At 41.6% G+C, this 22,829-nt stretch overlaps 1 protein-coding gene across 1 annotated transcript in view; it reads left to right on the top strand.

Moving 5' to 3' along the window:
• Positions 1-878: 878 nt before the first annotated feature.
• XPO4 (exportin 4) overlaps positions 879-22,829 on the top strand; it is a 59,822-nt gene continuing 37,871 nt past the window's right edge. Inside the window, exons 1-4 of the mRNA XM_053385845.1 lie at positions 879-986; positions 13,071-13,176; positions 14,357-14,498; positions 15,778-15,916. Of these exons, the coding sequence (XP_053241820.1) occupies positions 909-986; positions 13,071-13,176; positions 14,357-14,498; positions 15,778-15,916 (465 nt within the window). The 5' untranslated portion in view covers positions 879-908. The remainder of the gene's footprint in view (positions 987-13,070; positions 13,177-14,356; positions 14,499-15,777; positions 15,917-22,829) is intronic.

The following is a 22,829-nucleotide window of genomic DNA, read 5'->3' as shown; positions in this document are numbered from 1 at the left end:
TGTCAGGGCCACAGTGCCTTTGATAGTGAATGACATGTACAAGTTCAGCAAGCGCATCTACTGAATTGCTGCCTATTACAAAAGCTAGCAAAAAAAGTTCAAAATCTGGGCTCTGTGAAACTGCTTTACTAATCAATGAATAATAATAAAAAGTGATGCTCTCGGGGCTAAGTAAGAGCTGCTAGTATACTAGCCCGACTTTATTCTCCGTGCGCGCTTGCAAGGACGCCCATTGCTTACTTTAACTTTTTCGGTAAGCCCTAAGGCGCGATATTAAAATACCAAAATAGTCCAAGATCGTTTCCGCCGCTTTTAAGCCTACTTGGAAATCGCGCGCACCACCCTTTGACGTGGAAGCCAGGTACCTCCCGGGCTGCGCTTACTCCGCGCCGAGTGACGAACACTCTGCACGTGTTCAAAGACGCTTTCCCCCGTGTTCACGGTTTCACACAAACACACCTTTCGTCCGCATGCATGCTGAGCTCCGGCGGGGCAAACTCGACCCAGAGCCGGAGCCTCGCTCAGGGGACTTTGGGGTCTGCGCTACCTTGCGCTTAAAAAGGCAACGAACCGCGGCACCCGAATGGCTGCGGTGACTCTCAGGGGGCATCTTCGTACCCCACTCCCCACTCCCCCGACCAGGGCAGCGACTGTCCAGCTTTTCCTCATGGCCGTTTTGGCGTGGGAGACCCCCCCTTTCCCCCCACGCGGGCACACACGCGCGCCTCCGCGACCCTCCCGGCCGGGGCGGGAAGCGCCGCCCGACTGAGGCTCCGCTCCGCGAGGCTCTCCCGGCGCTGCCCGCTCGCCCCTCCCTCCCCTCTCTCCTTCCGCGCCCGCGCCTGGGATTGGCTGGGCTGCCGCCTCGTCCCAGAATGCAGTGCATGGCGCGTCATTGAAGAGAGACCATGATGGCGGCGGCCGCGGCGGCGGGGGGAGCCCCCGAGGTGATCGCCCAGCTGGAGAACGCGGCCAAAGTGCTGATGGTGAGGGCGGCGGCGGGCGGAGCGGGCAGGCTGGGCGGCCGAGGGCGCGGCGGGGAGCGGGGCGGCCCCTCCGCCCCCCAGTTGATCCCTCTGGGCGGGGAAGACGCCGCGAGTGCCCCTCCTTCTTCTTCCCTGGGCTCCCTTGCAGGCTCCTTCCTCGGAGAGGGACTCCGCGGGGCTGCGCCTCCTTCCGCGCGGTGCCGCGGAAATCTCGCCGCTGCCCTCTTTTTTCCTCCGAAGCTGCAGCCCCGTGCGCGCTGGCTATGGGAGCAAATCCCATGGACCCCCCTCCGCGAGGGGGGACTTGCTCCCCAGCAAACGGGCGTAGGATGGTGCTGCTAGTACTTCTCTGCTTTGGGGCCCCTTCTCCCTCCACAACCCTTTCGCTTCCTTTATCATTGCTTCGGGCTCCTGCTCCTTTCTGCACCATCATAGCCTCTGCTTCCCAAATCCTCTCCATTGCACTCCTGTACCCACGTGCTCAGATCCTTGATATCGGCTGCTCCACCACTCTTTGCTCTGCTCCTTTTTTCATTTTAGAAACATTTTTTCCTGCTGCGCATCTGCTACAATCAGTATAAAACGACATATTCCTTCCCTCTTTTTTTTTGCCAACTAGCGAATGCTCCCACCCCCCCACCCCCGCCTCTGTCTCTGCAAGCCAACCTTCATGTGCCTGGGTTACATAAATCTTAAGATGCTTGTTCCATTTGCTTGTTCTCCTCAACAGTCAAGGCACCTGGAAAATCTGGGCTTGAATAGCAAAACCTTTCCACCTACTAGTATTGCCTGTGCAAAGAGAAAACTGTTCCTTCAATCAGTGTTTAAAAGCTTTGTGTGAAACAAGGCAGTCAGTCACTTTGTCAGTCTGTTGTTAGCATTGAAGCTATCAATGCCCCCACCTCCCCCCAGGTACACTTGTTTACTCCGGTAGAATTTTGATGGTTTGGGCTTTGTAGGATTGTGACCATTAATTTTTTTAACATTTTGTGTGTGTGTGGAAAGTGCTTTGCAGTGTAACTTGTTGCATCTTCTGCACACACACCCAAAACACTTGCAACCAGCCTCGTATTTCATAGTTTTCCTGGTAGCCATAGGTGTCCAGGAATGCCATAGATGCGTGTGAGTTGACTGAATAGCCCACTTGGTTTCTCTGCCTGACTCTGAAGAAGCCAGAGCTGCATAGAAATGCAAAGGGCTAGTAGAAAAGTGCCGGTTCTCTCCTTCCAGGAGCATAGCTAGATCCTTAAAAGGACTTATACCCATGACACACATTGGTGTATGCTAATTTATTTGTTTAGGTAAAATCTTAGGCAAACTTTGAGGGGGGGGGAGAAACTACTTTGTAAGAATTTTCTTAAAGTTGATGTTTAAATGGTCCACACAACCTGTGCTTTAACATCTCCATCATTTCTGTGCCTGTCTGCTTTATAGAAGTCTTTTAAAAACAACAACAACCAAGCCTTTCAATAGGTTTCCATGTAGGCCTTTAAGGATGAGTCTTGTCCTCATGAGCAGCCATGAAAATGCAGGCCTTATAGCAGGCTGCTAAAATTTGTTTTGCGGGCTAGCAACTTTTCTGTGGTTATTGACAAAGCAATAAAATACTAGAGAAATAGATAAATCCGTCAGCTAAAAGTATCCTCCAACCAAAAAACTATACCATAATAATATTGCCAAAATGTCAAAAAGTTATTCCTTATTCTCCCAAAATACAAGAAGGCGAGTCATTGGTGTTCCACTATACAAGTGGGAAACTAATGCTCTGAATTGGTAATTAATATTTTATCATAGTCTTCTACGTGAGCAGTTTTTATGTAAACATAAGTTTACCACACAAGCATCACACAATCTGCCATACTACCCTGTAAGCAGTAGATACTGAGCAATTGCTTAACAATTATACATTAATGCATAGCATGGATGAAAACATTACCTAGTATGTGTGTGTGTTGCGTCCTGTTCTTTCTTTAAACAGGCTGGTATGTCTGTGGTTATATTTCCTGCTCCTCATTACAACCCGTTGAGGTAGATTAGACTCCCATTGGATCTAAGGTGTAGAATGTTGATGTATGCTTTAATCTGATTTTAGTTTATAGTTGACTTTATATTTTGAATGATTTAAAGAGTTTTATGGTTTTTACTGATTGTTTTATTGTTTTATTGTTTTTGTTAAAAAAACCTCAAAGCAGTTTGCAAACAAGCAGGATATAAATTTTATGAAATGTTTTAAAGCAAAAAAATAAGATCACCTAGCAAGCTTGATGTACAAGAGGAAATTTCAACCCAGGTATCTCTGGTTTTACCCAGTGCACTGGAGAATATGTGGTGGTATGTAGAAAATCTGTGCTTGAAGGAAGTATTGGATTGCTTTATTGTTAATATTTCAGCTTCATTTGTTGTAGACTTGGTGATGGTAATTTTTTTCTTTGAACTATTTAAATATCTGACAGTACCCTTTTATTTAATGAGTGGGTTAGCAATTATTGGACGAGAGCAGACAGCTAGGGGAGGGGAGGGGACTTCTGTATACAGTAGTTAGAAACAATGAAGCACTAGAGGCAAACACGGTTTCACTTCCAATTCAGGCATGTCTCAAATGTAAACACAATTCTCTTGGTGCATATCTTTCACTTAAAAGGTTGGTAGTTTGTGTACTTTCTTGTTGTAGAGAACAGTCTTTATGGCTAAGCTGTTTCTACTCTGCAGATTTAAAATCTGTGGATACCTTTCCTGGGGTTTACTATAGATAAGGAAATCTGAGTGAAAAGTCTGGGTTATTATCTTTTGCCAAGAGTTAATAGTACACAGGATAAATTATTTAGCACAGACTTTGGTTTAGGAGTGATTTATGCCTGCTTATATGGGAATGCACTCTATATTTCACTACTAAGCACACATTTGTTTCTCTGTGCAAGACATGCGTTTGAACAATGCACTGTATTGGTTCATGTTTTACTGAAAATGTGCACAGATATTAAAGGCATTATGATATTGTAAAGACTTCCCAAACTCTAAACTGAAATAGAACATCACATTTGAATGTTTTGAACAAAGCAGGAAAATAGAGGAACTTGTGCACTAAATAAGCTACACTCTGAATCCTTCTGAGGAGCTGTGGAAGAAATCTGCTTAATACTGTAATTGGAAGAAATCTGCTTAATACTGTAATTGAGATATTTGCAGGGGACTGTAGATTCTGTGTTGGGTGAATGAGTATAAAGTGAGCTATGAATTCATTTGTACCCCTTTGCCAGTGCCATTAAGAGTGTGACCCAACAAGCCCAGAGTATTGCAAGAGGAGGCAAGAAACAAAAGCCCATTAATGGTATTATTGACAGAAATTTTCATTGTGTGCAGCTATTCATATCAGCAGAACACACCAGGTGTGCTCTGTTTATGCACATGCTCCCAATCTCTTACAAATGCAGATCACAACAAAGTTGTACAGACAAAAGCCTTGCCTGATAGGAAAGTACTATTTTTAAAGCAAACAGTCTTCATGATTGTGGGATGTGTATGTGGGAGGTCACTTCTATGATAGCTATGCCTAGTTTTCTAATTCAGACTAGAACATTACAGACTGGAAGGCTAAAATAATTTACAAAACTTTGGTAGCAAAACATTAGAAAAGGAGTGTTTTTAATATATACCTTGGCGTTCTTCCCATGCCTTCTGTGCTTTTATTTTGAGTTAATAGCAACTTTCTTTGATGCCAAAGTGCATCCCTTGATTGCAGTTCAGAAGTTCACGAGTTTCCCATTGCTTGCTCTTGATGAGGAATTTTCCCTGATTTTGTGGTACCTTCTCCATAGCTGACAAAAGGAAAGTTGTGCATATGGGTCTATTCTTCTTTATGCTTCATTTCTACATATGTTAACAAGGGAACGGGTTTTTAATGAAACAACAAAGTACAGTTTTGCATTTCAGGGGGGTTGGACCTTAGAGTCCTGTAAACACTACAATTCTATGATTTTAAAAGTGTTTGTTGTTGTTTCTTTCTTTCTTTGCTAATATCTTTTCCAGAAAGTTTATTGTATTTTTAATATTTTGTTGGAAGCCGCCCAGAGTGGCTGGGTATAAATAATAATAATAATAATAATAATAATAATAATAATAATTGTTGTTGTTGTTGTTGTTGTTGTTATTTTATTATTGAAAATGACTATTTTACATGTTTCAAAACAGTTCCATAATTGCTTCTGTAAAAGTATTTGTTGTTAAGGCTTAGATATGTGTCTTACACCTAAGTTATTAGCAAGTCAGTTTGGAAGCAAAGCTAACCAATAATGGTGGAATTTACTTGCAATTAACCCCTTCTTCCCCACATAGACATTTTATGTGGTCAAATATGGGAAGGAGCTGAATCTCGCAGGACTAGTGAGAGCACATGGGATTTTCCAGTTCAGTTGTTTGCTTTTTCCTGCTGTGGTAGAGTTGAAAGAGATGGGAGGGGCACGATAGCCTGAGGCCCATTCCTGATTTTTCTGTGGACACAATTCTTAGAGGGCATATTGCCCAACCTGGGGAATAAATGGCTTTAAAATTTCAACCTTTGCCAGTAGTTCCTTGAGGTTGTGAAAATCGCACACCAGAGGTTTTTTTTTTTTAGAGTTTTGATAAATCTCCATCTCTTTCAATATTCAGAAACATTCAGAAACAAAGCATTCAGAACACAACAGTAAAAGTGGGCTGCAAAATCATCTGAAAGCTTCTTTTAATCCAATGAAGCTTAACTTGTAGACCCTCTTACCTGCAGTTCGGCTACGACTCTCATCGTTCCTGATCATTGGATGCTAATTGGGGCTGATGGGAGTTGTAATAATAGAGCAACATCTGGAGGGCCACAAGTTAGCCACCCCTGTTTTAAAGGAGCAAATCGTTTTTACTAATAAGATACCTACATAATGCATAAGTATATTGGGCATCTCAATGGAATAATGGGTGAAGGGTGGCTGAAAAGGAATTTCCATTTCTATTTGTTTCTGCTGGTTTATAAGTCCCGTGCCTAACCTTATATGATGCCAAGTGATGGAAAGATGTGTGTAGTTTGGGCCAAACCACTTTAGAAGGCCAAATGGGATTTCTTGGCAGTCTGGAGGATCCCCAATGTTGCTGTAGCACTTTCATGAATTTGAGTTTTTTAACAGAACATGTCTGTCTCTTAAAGACCTGACAGTTTAACTACTAAAGTTTCCCAGTATTTGCTTGGGCAGATTTTTTTGCCAAGTTATTAGGCCCTCCCTGCTATGGTGAATGAAGGCTTTTAAGTTTTACTGTTGTCTATGACAATCAGCTCAAATTGAAAAGGTGTGAAGACAGAGGAAGCCAGACACTCTGCAGACAGGAGATTTCTTGTTCAGTTATCTATGCTAATTGATTGATGCAAGAGATTTCAGCTTAAAAACAAGGCTGGGAGAGTATAGGGTGGAGCTTGTACCTTTTCTCTTTGATGAGGTTTATATAAGCAGAATGGTAAAAGTTCTGTGTGCATTTCTATGAAATCTAAATTTCATCTGGCTGAAGAAGAGCCTTTGTTAAACAAATGCTTATTATGTTTCTCAAAGTTGAACCTACGCATGTTTACACAGAAGCAGACACCACTGAGTTCTGTGGATCATATTCCCAGGTAAATTTACAAAGGATCGCAGTCTTAGAATCACAGTATAGTGTTAGCAACAGTTGGACGACAGGTAGTATTTTGTACCTAGAATATAGAAGATTTCTCACATCTGCTACACATGCACACCCCTTTTGAATAGACACCTTAATTCACTATTTTAACTTTCAGTAAATAAGGTTCATATCATGCCATTAGGTACCATGATACCATCATTGGTCAGATCATTTAACATAGATACGTAGAGGCTAATGAAGGAGGAAACCCATTGCAGTTTTGAACCATTTTTTATAATTTGTTGCTGTTATCATGGTGGGACTGGGCTTTGCAGCTGGCTGTTAGAAACAAAAAATTCAAAACCTAGCCCAGCCGTTCATTATAGGCAGAACCCTGCTTCCGATATGAAATGATACTTGCTGGATATTTGAAGGTGTTGGAAGTACCTGAGAAGAGGAGGGACAGTACACAGTGGTTTTGTATGTAATCATCATGCAAAATAAAAGCAAGCATGATTAAGCCTTTGAGAAAGGTCTGCTGTCCTCAGCTACAACATTCTTTCTTGGGTACGTGCCTTTAAAGTGGAGCCGTGGATGCCAATTTACACACTAAAATCAAATTTGCTCACATGCAGAAACACTGGCTATCTGAAATATTCCTTTAACAGGCATTATTGTTATCTGGCTATCATTTGCCTCTGACATGTTTAGACAGAGGATCTTTAACTTACAGTGCTGGCTTCCTGTTTTCTCCCAGATCCAGCACAAGCCTGCCCTTGCCTTCAAAGATCTCCATGGCCTTGTTCTCCTTGAATTTGTGTTAATATATTACTGGAGAGTCCAGCGCTAGCTCATGGGGTCTGGAGGCGAAGGCACCAGAGGGCGGTCTTGCTCCTTTGCACTGAGGTTCTCCCCTAAATTTCTTCTTTTTAAAGTGTCTTTAAGTCCAATTATAGTGTGGGGAAACCAATTTTTGCGTTGCTGAGCCTCTGCTCCCGGAAATCCACCCGAGTAGGGCAACTTATGCCTCCTGTTGCTCCTGCTTCGCCTCTCCAGGTGCCGGGTCTGTCTCGAGCAGCTCAGAGCTCAAACTCTGACCCGACGCTGAGCACGCTGTTCCGGAAGCCGCCTCTCTTCTCTTCAAATCTCTTTGGCTTGGCACAACTCCCTAGTTCTCATGCTAGCTGCTGTAGTCTGCAGCTAAACTTAAATGCACCTGACTGAAGCAACTGCATTCTGCTTCCTTGTCTCCATTTGCCTCTCCTTCCCTTTGTGTTTCCCTGTTTCAATTTTTTAAAATAACATTTTTATTTATTTTCATGGTATAGAAGATAAATTTTGAGAAAACAATTGTTACAACAGTAAACAACACATAACATGTCCTGACAAAATTGCAGTTTTTTAAAAAAATCATGCCATGTGTTAAATTTTCAGTGGATGTATTACACTTTCTTGTGGTAAAATAGAACATATGCCTGTACTGTCTTTCCAAAAGTTTAATACTTATCATGTATTTTTATTATGATCCCATGTGGATCAGTTGAATTCAAAACAAATTTTAAACATCAGGAATAAAACCTCAACATTGGCTTTATGGTGCTGGCAAAGGGGGAAAGCAAGATTGATTGAAACTAGTTTTTCATTTTATAATTGGCATATTGTATAGTTATTATAGTTGATTAAACACTGGTTTGCCACCAAATGGAGCTTGTATGCAACTTAGGCGCACAATCAGGGCATTTCCTTGTGTATTATACATGCCCCTTGCAGTGCTTAGAGACAAGTGGGAGGGAGGCTGATAGATACGTCTATCTCTCCTGTACATATGCAAGAATACCAAACAAAATAATTTACTTGAAGATTAAAGCCAGGGTCAAAAGAACCATGAAATTCTTTCAGCTTATTTTTATTGAACAGCAGCCTCCAAACTGAGGACAGTTTCAAAAGTACTTGGGTATGATATGCATGTGTTTTCTGTATGTGTGATCTGTTTGATGAAAATATTCATCTGGGGTAGTACAAACCTCTTGTATGAGCCTGTTACTCTTTAGATTCTTGCCTCGGTGCCCAAATTTTCCATAATTTGCCATCAAAGTAGACCTTTTTTGACATTTGTGATGCTTGACCGAAAGGGTGTATTTTACCCAGTAACATTTTAAATATATATTTTTTTATATATTTTATATGTATATATTATCAATTTCTATAAATATAAAGAAAAACAACTTTCGTTCATGGAGAGCATGAGTACAGCATCAAATTACTTAGGTATTACTTAACACAGCTACTTCAAGGAAAAACATCCACCATAAAGTTTCATGTACGATAAGCATCTCTGTACCCGTTTATATAACTAATGGATGGAAACCAAGTTACATCAAAGTGATCACGTTTAGACATGCCTCTTATTTTTACCCAGTGACTTGATATTTTGCATAGAGAGACACACTGTAACTCAGCTGGCTTGACTAGAGGGTAATGGACGAAGTTTTAATACAGAATTGACATAGACTTTTATCATGTGTTGGGTTTAATTGTTGTCCTCTCTGGCTTCTCCTTTCCCACTGGTGGCTGCTATCTTCTGCCTTGCATGTGACTCAGGTCCTTGTTGATATCTTTGTTGTTAAGTGGATATATTTGTTCTTGTGTATTGGCTATTGTTACAAGTTGTATCCAGCTAAGTCATGGCTCATGGCTCAGTCGGTAGAGCATGAGACACTTAATCTCAGGGTCACGGGTCCAAGCGCCACATTGGACAAAAGATTTCAGGGGGTTCCCTAGATGGTTCTTGTGGTGTCTTCCCACTATTCAATTCTGATTCTTTGACTCATAAGTCATGCTCAGAGTAGACCAGAGGATAACAGTGGACTAATATTAGTCAAATCCATTGATTTTAGCTGGAGTATGACTCGTTCATTTACGTTAAGTTCAGTGTTAAATTTCAGCTTATGATTAGGAACACTACTAAAAATCCTCACTTGTCAAATAAGCTCTCAAAGAGTGGAGAACCTGTGACCTTCCAGATGTTGTAGGACTGAAACTCCCATCAGCCCTAGCCAACAAAAACCTGCAGGATCACAGGCTTCTCATTCCTGATGCACGAGAACTGAATAACTCACAGCTTCTTCCGAACCATTTAACATGTGCATAGAGGGGTATGGGGAGGAAGCACACCGGAATCGAGCAAGTTCACACCTGCGTTTGCAGAACAGGGATGGTATGCCGCTTCGGTCCTTGTAATTTGTGGTCCAGTCTTTCTATCTGTGGAAAACCTCTTATCCCAAATAGAAGTGATGAAGTTCTATTTGGTGATGAAGTGAAGAAGTGATGCACACCAGCTATGACCCCTCCTGGACCCAGAGAGCCCTGCCAAAGTGATGCATTCTCTTGTGTCCATGAGAGATAAGACTACTGCATTGCATTATGCATGGGGCTGCCCTTCAAGATTCCTTGGAAACTTAATATGTGAGTGTATGTTTAGTAGCCTGCTGCAGAAGGGCACTGCAAAAAATTCAATTGGCTTCTCTTGTCTGGGACTGTTGCTGATCTGGAGCCGCATAGATTCCTGCATGTGGTTATTTACTAAAGCCTAGTGTTAATAACTGTTGTGGTGATAAACCAGAAAAGTAAAGCTTTTGGTTGACAATTTTGGTCCAAACATTCTTATGACAATCTTGTGATATTAAGGATAGTAGACTGGTGGGGTTTGCCGAAGCAAATAATTAAATGTCCTACACCAAATATGTAATTCAACAGAGGGGAGATTAGCCTCCAAGTGCAATGAAGCATTTGGAACAAAGGATGGAACAGAAAAAAATTGCCTTAGAAACTTAGACTGAACAGCTTTGGTAGAGCCAAGGTGAGCACCTGTCCAAATCTGAGCCCCATATAATAACTGTGCCAGGGGTTGACCATTGACCATGCTGGCTTGGATTTATGGGAGTAGTCCGGACTTTTTTTCAGCTGGAACTCAGTTCCACCATCTCTCATGTGGGCACCATTGCCATTGTAAGATAGTACACTTGAATTAGCCAAATGGCCAAGAAGCAATCTCTGGAGGCATGTAGGCTTCCCCACCCCTGTTGTAGAAGATGCCCTTTGGGTTGCATTATCACTATTCTTTACTTGTATGTTGTTTGTAATCCTTCTCCTGAATCCTTCCAATATCACAGTCGTGTGTGTCACTATTGGCTGTAGCCTGGCTGTGTAGAGATCTAGTCTAGGCAAAGTTTTCCAAAGTTCAAAGTGGGCTTGTTTTTAACAAAAATATTGTTCCTCTGTCCTCTTATGACATCTTTGCCTATTCTTTTCTATATATTGTTTGCTTTCAAATATCCTCCTTTCTGCTTATTGCAGAGTGTTTGTATAGGCTATCTTCTCATTGACCTGTCTTTTTAATAAAATTACAGAGCACTTGTAATATTTTGCACCAATAAAAATATACTTGCCTGCTTTTTTGCCAATGAACACATTCTTATTTCCTCATTCAGTCTCCACTCCTAAGAAATATATTCTTTATAATCACGAGCAAGTTGGAACTTGGGTAAAAGAATTATTTCTCTGTAGCCAGTGACTCATAACATTACAATAGCAAATAATATTTTGCTTGCAAGCAATCAGTGTGGTTATAGGCTGTCTTCGAGGGATAGACATGTGTGAATTAAATAGTGTATTCAACTGTGTCTTGCAGGTTAAAAGGTAGTTTGAAAGTTAATAATGGCCACTTAGTTGAAAATTCATCTGATGGAAAGCTACTTGATTATTATAAATCCTTAAATTCCATATTATACCTTCAGATACATATGCTAGTTGTGTATGAATGCTTGCGGTGACATGCTTTTCATGTTCTGAATAAGTTTTGTCTACTACTTGTACAACAAGATTCTAAAGGCATCGTATTTGTATACTGTACAATATTGTGTAGTATAGCATAGCATGCTTGTAGCAGAATCCACTTACACAAGCTTCCGCAGCTTCTGAAGCTCCTGCAGCCAATCAGAAGCTGTCCTTTGGTTTCCGAATGTTTTGGAAGTCGAATGGACTTCCGGAGCAGATTCTGTTCAACTTCCAAGGTACGGCTGTATTTAATTTCAGGATCCTCACTCCCCACAATTGCCAGAGTTTTAAACTCTTTTAATAAGGTGTTTTTAAATCACTGTAATCAAACGAGGGTCTTTTTGGTGAAGAAATGAAATGATTATTATTATTAATAATAAATAATTGTTATCAGAATGATCTGTAGAACATCAAAACTTTGAGCTGACCAGACTTTATTGGCAAGTTGCATTGTGTTGTGTGTTTTCACATGGCATATGCTGACCTTACACTAGAGCAAGAGTTCCAAAACCCTGGAATGTGGGGCTCAAACCCACAACCCTGTGATTAAGAGTCTCATTCTCTACTGACTAAGCTATCCCTCTGCAGTGTGTCTGTGAAGAACATGCAAAATTTTTAATTCTATAGAATTCAAATTTGCACTGCAATAAAATGCAAGAAAGAAAGAAAAGAAGCGCTACAAATTCAATTAAAAATGGTACGGCATTCAACGCATCACATTACAGTTGCAACTGCGGACAGGAAAACAGCCATCAAGTGGTCCTTCAATACCATCAACAATTTTCAAGTGGTCTGTGGGGGAAATGTTTGAGAGCCACTGCACTAGAGGGCAGCATTTTACTGCTAAAGACCTTGTTGTTGGCTTCTTGAAAGTTCAGATCTAACGAATCTTCAGTTTGCAACATTGCTGTTCTCCCCCCACCCCCTTTAAAAAAAACACAAAAAAAAACAAACGTTCTCTAGGAAATATGATACTACTATATTCAGGTTCTCCCTGTCGAGGACCAAATATGTCTTCAGTGCAGGAGAAGTTAATTATGTCTGATTGTCAACAAGAATCAGTTTGTAGGTAGCAAGGATACTAAATGGCAGCTTATAGCTGGAACCCAGAAGTCTTAGCTGACTCCTTTTAACACCGGTATTTTTGATACTAAATTCTTTTACCAGTATTTGAAGTTCTCTATTCAGCTGAGTAAGCTATTTGCTGCGCTCTTGGCAAGAATGAAGGAACTGAAGAAGTAGTGTGTTGGCTTTTACTGGGAGTTGTTCTGCTGCTACTGTATTGCTTGGGATGGATCTGAATCACAGGCTGTCTCTGAATCTGGTTTTGGGAATTTTTGTAATTATATTTGAATGCTGATTAATGTTCGTTGTTTTGTAGCCTTTCCTGGGATCATGAATGTGAAAAAGTTCTATAAATATATATTTAAGAAATCTGATCATCACCATCATAATCTTTTATATTATTATTTTAAAGAAAAACACAACAAAATAGCCTTCAGTTAAGTGTAGTCATCTTTCTGCCCATGAAAATAGGGACTTGTGGTTATTCTTAACATGGGTTTACACTGGAAACAGAAGGTTCCTCCTCCCCTCCAATATATTGAAGCAAACTATCTATTTTCTCTTTAGGCACCACCTTCCATGGTCAATAATGAACAACGTCAGCATGCTGAACACATATTCTTATCATTTAGAAAATCAAAATCGCCATTTGCTGTTTGCAAGCATATTTTAGGTAAGTCCTTATGTGTGTATTCAGCTGAATATTCAAAGTGTATCACTAAGACAGATTCATTGGCCCATTACATCACATGCCTCTTTGTGTGTTGGTGTGTTTGAGAAATGCTGCTATCTGCGTGCCAGATTGGACCTGGGGTTTTCACTCTGCAGTCCTTTGCACACTTAACCAAAGAGTAAGTTGCCCCAGATATCAGTGGGGCTCCTCAGCCCCTGATTTAAAGGTCAATATTCACTGAAACAGGGGGAATTGAGTTAGGGACCAGCAAGTCCACTCTTTTGCCAGATGTAACAAGCAAGACACCAATTCATGTAATTCTCTGTAAATCATTGTCACTGCCCTGGCACCCTGTGGTGTCATTTTGTTATGAATTAGTTGCTTTAGGTGATGATGGTTTTGGGTTTTTAAATGTTTGTCTTGCTTTTTTCAACCAATGGTGCTCAAAGTAGCTTTCAGTAATTGGCAGATATTAAACCAAAATGAAACAAAATTTACATTTTTTAAAGAAAAATCTGTTTAATTAAAAGAGCACCTTACAAACATAAAAGAGCCGAATTGAACAAAAAATTGAGTTACATGGCACCTAAATTACAGTGATGTTCGCACCAAGCAGTTTTCACTGGGGAAGGTATTTCAAAGACATGGTGCAAGTACAGAAAAGGCTCTGGGTAGTGTCCAGCAAAGCCATACACAGAGTAGACCCTGCCTTTTGTCTCTAGTCAGCATCCGCCTGGCTTGAAAAAGCAAGGGCACCCAAAAATGATGCTCTAAATCAGGCTTCCTCAACCTCGGCCCTCCAGATGTTTTTGGCCTACAACTCCCATGATCCCTAGCTAGCAGAACCAGTGGTCAGGGGTGATGGGAATTGTAGTCTCAAAACATCTGGAGGGCCGAGGTTGAGGAAGCCTGCTTTAAATCACCCTTCTCTAACCTGGCACCCTCAGTGCAGTGCTGGCTGTGTCTGATGGGAGCATCTAGAGGGCACCAGGTTGGGGAACCCTGCTTTAAATGAAAAAACATTATGACCTGCCAGTTGCCACTTAATTCTGATTGGGAAGCCCTTTTAACGTGCTCGGTTTGTGCTAACTGTGTTTAATCGTGGCGGGTTTGTGTAACCAGTGCCTTCTAGGTTAGTTCCTGTGGATTGCAAACTTACCATTTTGGATCTCTCCGGCAGAAACTAGTAAAGTGGACTATGTCCTTTTTCAAGCTGCCACGGCGATCATGGAAGCAGTTGTACGAGAATGGATTCTGTTGGAAAAAAGTAGCATCGAGTCCCTACGAACATTCCTTTTAACATATGTCTTACAAAGACCTAAGTAAGTAGTACTGCTGCTAAAAAAAACACTTCTGAAGTGTGCCAGTTCTTAAAAAATACTGGAAGTGTTCCTGTTCAGAAATATGGAACCCAGTCAATGAGAAAATGCCTTCTGTTTTCATGGGGAGGAGCATAGTTTATTGATAAGATCATGTGGTTTGCATGCAGAAAGCTGCGGGTTTCAGGTAGCAGGTGACAGGGAAAACTCCTTGCCAGAGAGCTGTAGAGAGCTGCTCCCCACTAGAGTAGACAAGATTTGACTAGATAGACCAATGACTTGAGTCCCTATCTGCATATACATATAAAACAGTAGCACGCCAATTTCAACAGTCGCAGCTTCCCCCAAGGAATCCTGGGAACTGTAGTATTTTAAGCCTCCTGAGAGTTGTTAGGAGACCCCTATTTCCCTCACAGAGCTACAGTTCCCAGAGTTCCCTGGAAAGAGGAACTGTCTGTTAAACCACTTCTGTTGTCTGCAGGGTTTTCTGCTTTGCCAGCACATTCCCCACAGGAAGCACGCTGCCAAAACAGAGCACAGCAGGATTGAACTCCGCGCTCCTGCCCATCAGCTGACATTGCTCAGCCGGGAGCCGGTCCACTGTCCCTCAGACCTTGGGGGTGGGGGTTTGGACTATATTTTGAAGAAGAAAGATGAATGAATTCCTCTGCCCCACAAATAACCCAGAGATGCATTTTAAATAAAAGCACACATTCTACTCATGTAAAAACACGCTGACCGTCTGTGGGCCAGATTGCGAAGGCAATTGGGCCGGATCCGACCCACAACTAGATGATCCTCAGGTTCCCTTCCAGCTCTACAGTTCTTTGAGATTGTAACATCATTGGAATTCTATTCAGTCTGATGGATGCTGTCTGTGCTACTTATATTAACCATGGGGAATTCTATACCATAGGTGCTAAAGAAGTTTGCAGTAACTTAAAAGAAACATCTCTCAGAGATTGCAGCTAATGTTCCAGATAACGTGCAAAAATTAATGCACAAGAGAACCGGGCTCAAAGCAGCAGCAGACCAAACAATTCAGTTCCGGGGGGGGGGGACCTTTGTTCCACTAGATGTTACTGAACTACAACTCCCATCAGCCCCTGCAAGCATTTTCAAAGGCCAAAGGTGATGGGTTGTAGTTTGGCAACATCTAGAGGACCAAATGTTCCTATTCCTGCTCTACTCCAAGAGCAGTACAGCTAAGGATTTTACTTTATAAGTCTTAGAACAGTTGCCTTGATTCTGAATATTAATTTTTTGAAAATTTTATTTGCAGCCTCCAGAAGTATGTGCGGGAGCAGATATTGTTAGCCGTAGCGGTAATAGTGAAACGAGGGTCCTTAGACAAATCAATTGAATGCAAGAGCATTTTTCATGAAGTCAGCCAGTTGATAAGCAGCGGCAACCCCACAGTGGTAAGTTCCTGCTTTTTAAAATGTATTTAAACCCATCTGCCCTAACCTTTCCTCGCAAACTTAAGGCACTTAAAAACTGAATCTGGTGAGTTGCACCTGGTGAGGCCTGGTCTACACATGCAGCAGAATGTGGTTGCAGAGTGCACTATGTCTCTTCAGCCTGCATCTGAGAAATCATATACTTGTGATTTTCCTGCAAGTAGAAAGTTAGCACAGCAGAGAGTGGAGTGGGATGGATGACCCTTTTTTCTGATATTCTGGAGCTTTAGTTAGCAAGGATTGTTAAAACTGGTAGTTTGCAGAGTTACAGCCAGCTTGACCACTTCATCCTGCTGCATCTGTAGGCCAGGCCGAAGTTGTTGCTTGAGTAGAAGTTCACCATTAAGTGGGGAAAATAAACTAGCGATTGTGAAATGAATTTAGTTATGTATGGTAATAAGTTAAATCCCAGTACTCTGCCACGATGTGAGATCATTATGCTTTGATTCAAATTTGACACTTAAATACAACACAAGGGATATGTTATTCTCCCAGTGATTCATTGTAGAGCTCTCATTCACATTATTAATGTGACAACTTCATTTGAGTGTTAGTACTGAACTTGTTTGAAGAGCCACAACAGTTTGATATCAAAGTGGATTTTCCATTGGCAAGCATTGTTTCCCTTGCACTCAGTTCAATTTGCATCTGTCCCTTGCTGTGTCCTGTCTATGATTCAGCTGTTGGAATTGTCTGAGGGAAGACCTTTTCCATTCCCTGGGGAAGTGGTGTGGTTGGGCCGAAGGGGTGTGTGTGTGCCGGCACAGAACTGAAAATGGCAATACAAAATTTACTCGTGTTACATTCTTAGAATCCAATGAGGAAATATCCTCCAGCCTCTCTGAAGCTCTAAATAGATTTCCAGTACCTTATTTCCACTTGTGTGCCTTTAGAGTTCAATTCCACACACTAAGCCAGAAGATAAGGTTTAAAAAGTTCCGTTGTGGAAATAAGCCATCTAGATTTCAAACTGAAACCTTTCCTAGTTAAAGCCAAATAAGTTGAAATGCTTATCTGCGACTAATGCTTGTCCAAAGATAAGATTTGTATGTTTATTTTCCCCAGATGAAATCTGTGCTACAGGTTCTGTGAGCCGGCTAACAAAAAATACTGAAGGGGGTGTAGTGAGAATAATGCAACTCCTATCGCAGTGCTACAAAAAGCACAAATATGTATAAAACCCAAATCATTGCTTGAAGGGGTGTGTGTGTGTGTGTGTGTGTGTGTACGTGTACGTACACAGTTGTGCCTTGGATCCCGAACGCCTTGGTACTTGAACATTTTGGCTCCTGAACGCCCGAAACTGGAGTGTTCTGGTTTGCAAACGTTCTTTTGGAACCTGAATATCTGACAGGGCTTCTGCGGCTTCTGATTGGCTTCCTGCAGCCAATCAGAAACCGCGCTTTGGTTTCCTAACATTTTGGAAGTCGAACTGATTTCTGAAATGGATTCCGTTCGACTTCCAAGGTTCAACTGTATAGGAACTGCTGGCTTTTGCATGGTTGGAATGTAGCCCACTATACAAAGGGACTCTGGCTCTCCCCACTTTCCCTCTGGCCCTGACCACTGCTGGCATGTGGCCCTTAGAATGTTGTACACAGTAGACTGAGAAGGGTTCCCCGCCTTGTTTTTGGGAGGGAAGCTATGCGGGAAGCCATTAGAGCAGCGTGGGAGCAATTGGGGTAACAACTGAAGAGGCCCCAGATTTGCATCACGCAACAACAGCCAGATCAAAGAGCACTTTGAGTTTTTTCCAAAGAACTGTTTTTTCAGGAGCAATTCTTGAGGACAGATCTTCTCCGGATAGTTGCTCAGGGGTTGGGAGTGTGTATCTTGCCACACAAATTGAGCCACTTGTGAATTAGTCAGTCTCCACAATAAAGTGAGTTTTATCAAACAGAAAATGCTTCTCACTTTTACAGAGCAAGCGTACTCAAGTGTACCATTCTATGCAAACACATGCATTTTTAATTACATGGATCTTGTGTACCGAATTGGGAAGAGATGCAATATTGCATGTGTTGATTATTTCTGCTTTATAACTGGAAAACATTTTTCTATTCCTTACAAGTAAAATTGGGCAAATTTTTTTTTGAGCCATTAATTCGTAAGACTACTAGGCGCCACATAGAATTGATTCAGAGGCCTAATTCTGCTCATTGACCATCATTGATGAAAAGGTTTACACATTTCTGGTTATTCAAAAAGCCCTTGATGAACTGCAAAATACATCTTATACAGAGGTGTCTAAAACACCATTCACTTGTTCTATGAGCTGAGGAGGGTGGACCAAACTGCCTATATAACTAGAAGCACCAATCATGAAAGTTTCTACCTCTTGTAATCTGTTGCACTATAGCCTGCTTCAGTCTCTGATGGACAGAGCTTCTGCTAAAAAGCCAGTGACTAATTTTAGTCAGCTTAATTCATGCTTTCCATCACTGATTCCAAGATGCTGAGGAAATGTATGTGGGAGAGACTCCTCTTAACCACAGATGCCTGCAGTTCCTTGGCCCTGGACCTTGGTACTCTTTCTGCTTTTGCTATTTGAAGGATTCCCCTTTCTGAGACCTAAAGTACAAATGCATCATACTCGTGTGTGTGTGTGTGCGCGCGTGCGTGTGCGCTTGCTTCCTTGCTTCTAGCTGCCTGGGGAGCTGCCTCATATTAATACATAAAAATAGTCTGTTCAATATGTCAAACACTGCTTCTAATGTGTTGAGTGAGCTGTGTACTCTTGGAAAGTTTCAAAGCAGAGGAGGAGGGTAAAGGTGTTCATGATGGCCTGTGGAAAACTTTGGAACGGGTTGAAATCAGCATTTCGGTAAAGGATTGCGATAAACTGGAACTAAAAATTTATTCCCCTCCCACATAAAATGTGTTCTAAGGAAGCAATTTTTAAAAACACTTTGTAATTGAAGAAAATCTCATCCCAGTTTTGTTTTTTTTAAATTGAATTTATTTAAGTACAATCATGAAGCAAAAGTTTCAGTGAAAAATTCTGAGCCAGCTGTTACATTTTGTGTCCTTTAGGGGTGCCTTATTAATAGCATGAGAGATAGAAACTCTGTTCAGCTATAACACCAACCTGTGGTTTGCTGCTACACGAACCAGCCTCATGTTCCTCCTCCCCCTTGCACTTTGCATATCAAGTTGCTACTTTTATTGTTGCATTTGAACATTAAACTATGGTTTGTGCCTGCCCTCCAAACCAGGATTGGACCCCACTGTTTGAAGCTGGTTTGTATTCTGCTTTGGAACAGTAGCACAACCATAGTATGTCCGTTTGGATGCAGTGTTTTGTGGAAATGGGCAAAGGAAGTTACTCGTGGGATCTGAACTTGCACAGAGCAAGTTCTGATTTTGGAAATTTAAAAGCTTAAAAACCCTAACCTAATAGCAAATGTATAGAGGGGTAACTCTTTGAAGTGGAACAAGAGGATCTGAGAACACGCAAGCAAGCTGCTTCTTTATGTATCGAGAATCAGACCAAACAGTTTCAGAGGAAAATTGCAGCAGCATCACCATGCAAAACTAACTCATTTGTTATAGACAGAACAAAGTGGAATGGATGACAGTTAGAAAGCTTGCCAGTGGGCATATATTGTTCCCATCACTGAAGCAGGCAAGAAGGCAGGCTATCACTCGGGGCAATTTTGTCCATGAAGTGCCTTGTAAATTTGTAAAACAGGCTGCACAGTGAATGCTGGCAAACGCTTCTTGATTCCAGCGCTGCTAACTTTAACAGAGGTTGACATCGAAACGTGGTAGCAGCCACTGATAGAAAGGGCATCACATTGTAGTCTTGAATATACAGTGGTACCTCGGGTTAAGAACTTAATTCGTTCTGGAGGTCTGTTCTTAACCTGAAACTGTTCTTAACCTGAAGCACCACTTTAGCTAATGGGGCCTTGCACCACCGCTGCATGATTTCTCTTCTCATCCTGAAGCAAAGTTCTTAACCCGAGGTAATATTTCTGGCTTAGCGGAGTCTGTAACCTGAAGCGTATGTAACCTGAGGTATCACTGTAGTTCAGTACACATAGGACAATTCGGCCATATTGGAACTGATAAGCCCCCCTCAAACTCTTGATAACAGTTCTACTATGAAGCAATGGAACCCCTAAGGCTTTGATCCTTTTTCTATATAAAGGAAAACCAGAAGTGGATTCTTGAAACGTTTTATTTATTGCCTTTATACATAACCTTGTTGCCAAGTCACCCAAGATGGTTTGCAATCTTAAAATATCAAAGCAAATGATACAGAACGTTAGAGCAGCGTCCTTCTGGGCTGACTGATGGTCTTTTGGGGACCATTTGGCATGATCTCCCTGGTCTGGGCCTTCCTCACATCTGCCTTCCTTCGGGGCACACAGATCTGAAGTAGCAAGAGGGTGAAGGGGCACAAGCGACCTGATAGTTGCTTCAGGAGCAGTGGTATGCGGCCCATAGGAGCCTGGGCTGCTTCTCCTCTTCCTTCCCTCAGGGCACACAGATCTTAAGTTTTATGATCTAGAAGGGTCCTGTCCCTTCACTCCAGTTGTAAAAGACGCCAGGCAAAAACATTCCTCTTCAGTTAGGCCTTTGCTGTCAAAATCTATGACCTTTTAAACATACGTGGGGTGTGGGTGTATTATTTTTTAATTATTATTATTATTATGCTACACATTTTTGTGGGGGGTCCTTTTGCTGCATGATTTTATGTTGTAAACCACCCTGTGATCTTCAGATGTTGGGCGGTATGTAAATTTAGTAATGAAAACGTAAAATAAAATAACCTGTGTTTTATAAATTGGAGCTGGAAAGAGTGCAACAGCAAACGAAAGCCCAAGGGGCTTCTTCACGCTTACCCTTCTTCTCTAGGGCCCAGATTAGTAATGTTGGTGCTTTCCGCCCACAACTTGCAAGGGAAAAGGAAGGGGAAGCAAAATTGCATAGCCCACAGACAGATGGCACAACGAAACCTCGTGTGTTAAAGCAGGTAATTTAGTAGAGAGATAAATAAACAAGGAATGGTTCAGTAAGAAACCTATATAAATATGAATACGTGTAAACTGTATAAAAATAGATAACCCAATGCAATTTCAAGAAGTGTTGCCAAATTTAGCTCCCTTCAGGCATCTGTGCTCCTGTTACTAATAGTGTTTTGAAGAAAAATGAAAATACATCGAGAAAAGATAAATGGAGAAGTCTGTCAATGGACCAGTTTTGTGTAATTAGGTCCTTAAGCGAGGGAAGCTGGGGAGCTGGTGGGTGCTGATTGATAGGCCAGTGTGCTGTAGCAACTAGAGTGCTGGACTAGGGCCTAGGAGACGCGATTCAAATCCCCACGAAGCTCAGTGGATGGCCCTGGGCCAGCCAGCACCTCTTAGCATAGCCTCCCTCACAGGATTGTTGTGATTGCCTGCTAGCCTGCTTAACTGTCTGTGGTTACCACTTTTATTTATTTATTTCCATTCATGACTAGTGTAACATAGCGGAAAGAAATAAAAAGTGATAGCCTTAAAATAAAAAACATCAGCAGTAAAAACAATTTCATATGTAAGAATAATTCTAAATTCAGTAAGGCTACGGACTGGAATTATTTGGGCAAAGATATCTGAGCACCCTAAGCTGAGAGGTGGTTGTCTAGACATGATACCCGTAGCTGAAAGGGGAGAAATGTCTCCGGTTAGCCAGTTACCTCTTGTTTTCATGCAGCTACATACATAACCCTAGTTTATGAACCTGAATTTGTGTGTTGATTCTTTGTTTGGTCTATTGTTAACTACTTGTTGACACGCTAACTCAAACTCTTAACTAATGTTTTTAAAAAATTATCCCTGAATGCATAATTCAGCTGTAATGAATTCAGCTGTAATGCTGTAATGAAATGCAATTCAATGAAATGCAATTCAAGTCACATTTACTCAGTGTGCAGGATTTCTTGGGGAGATCCTTCTTTTCTGAAAAGCACCCATGCAACACCCAGCTAGCGCAGAGAGCATTGGCTCCAGCTTCGTCAAAGTGTGTGAGGGTTTTCATTGACTTGAGTAGCAGCTGGATTTAACCCCAGAACATCTAAACAGTACATATGATTCAGGATTGACTGAAAAAGAGAAGCTATATTTACCGCTTTTTCATCTGAGGAAGGTTGCATAAGGACAAAGACTTAAAACAAAAAGCTACTTGTTGAAGTTGCTGTTCTAGAAAACGGTTTGCTTCCAGAACGCCCATGTTAGTTCTAGAGCTTCCTTGTTTCACTGTGCCTGCTTCCTCCCGCTGTATTAGTTGCAAGTAATTCTTGAGTGGTGTTATCAAATACTTCCTGCGTTCTTAGACATCAGCTAACAATGACAATATGGATTTCACAGAAGCATTTCAGAAGAACAGCCACCCTATAAATCATCTTGGCGGTGTCTGAAAATGATTTAAGACAGCAGGATTAGCTTCAGATGCTGCGATAACACAACTGTGAAGCCTCTTGGCCCTAAGTGCAGCACTCTCTTTGCTTTAGATATAAAGAGGAAAACACACATACACACAGGCGTTTTCCAAAGGGATTTCACTGTTTTCTGTTTTGAGAAGCACTAGCAAAGGCAACTGGTCAAAGCAAAGCGATCCTTCTTCGCCTGCCGCGGACTAGGATGCACATGTCTGATGGAGACACAACAGTTTTAGCTGCCGAAATTAATTCTCCGATCAGATTCTGTGTTTTGGACAGGTGTGCACTCTCCCCTCTATTTTCCTAAACAGTCTTTGAACTCTTATCCCTTTCATCCTCTGTAACCTAACCACTCTCAAATAAAACGGTGCGCGTATGCCATTGACAGTCCCAGACACAAGTGTGAAATCCCTTCAAACATTCATTCTGGCTTTATCATTCAGTTTAAGT

This window comes from Podarcis raffonei, chromosome 4 (genome assembly GCF_027172205.1).
Source record: "Podarcis raffonei isolate rPodRaf1 chromosome 4, rPodRaf1.pri, whole genome shotgun sequence".
In the NCBI taxonomy this organism is placed as follows: domain Eukaryota; kingdom Metazoa; phylum Chordata; class Lepidosauria; order Squamata; family Lacertidae; genus Podarcis; species Podarcis raffonei.
Note: the sequence above shows the minus strand (reverse complement) of the source record. Positions and strands in the feature narration are given on the sequence as shown.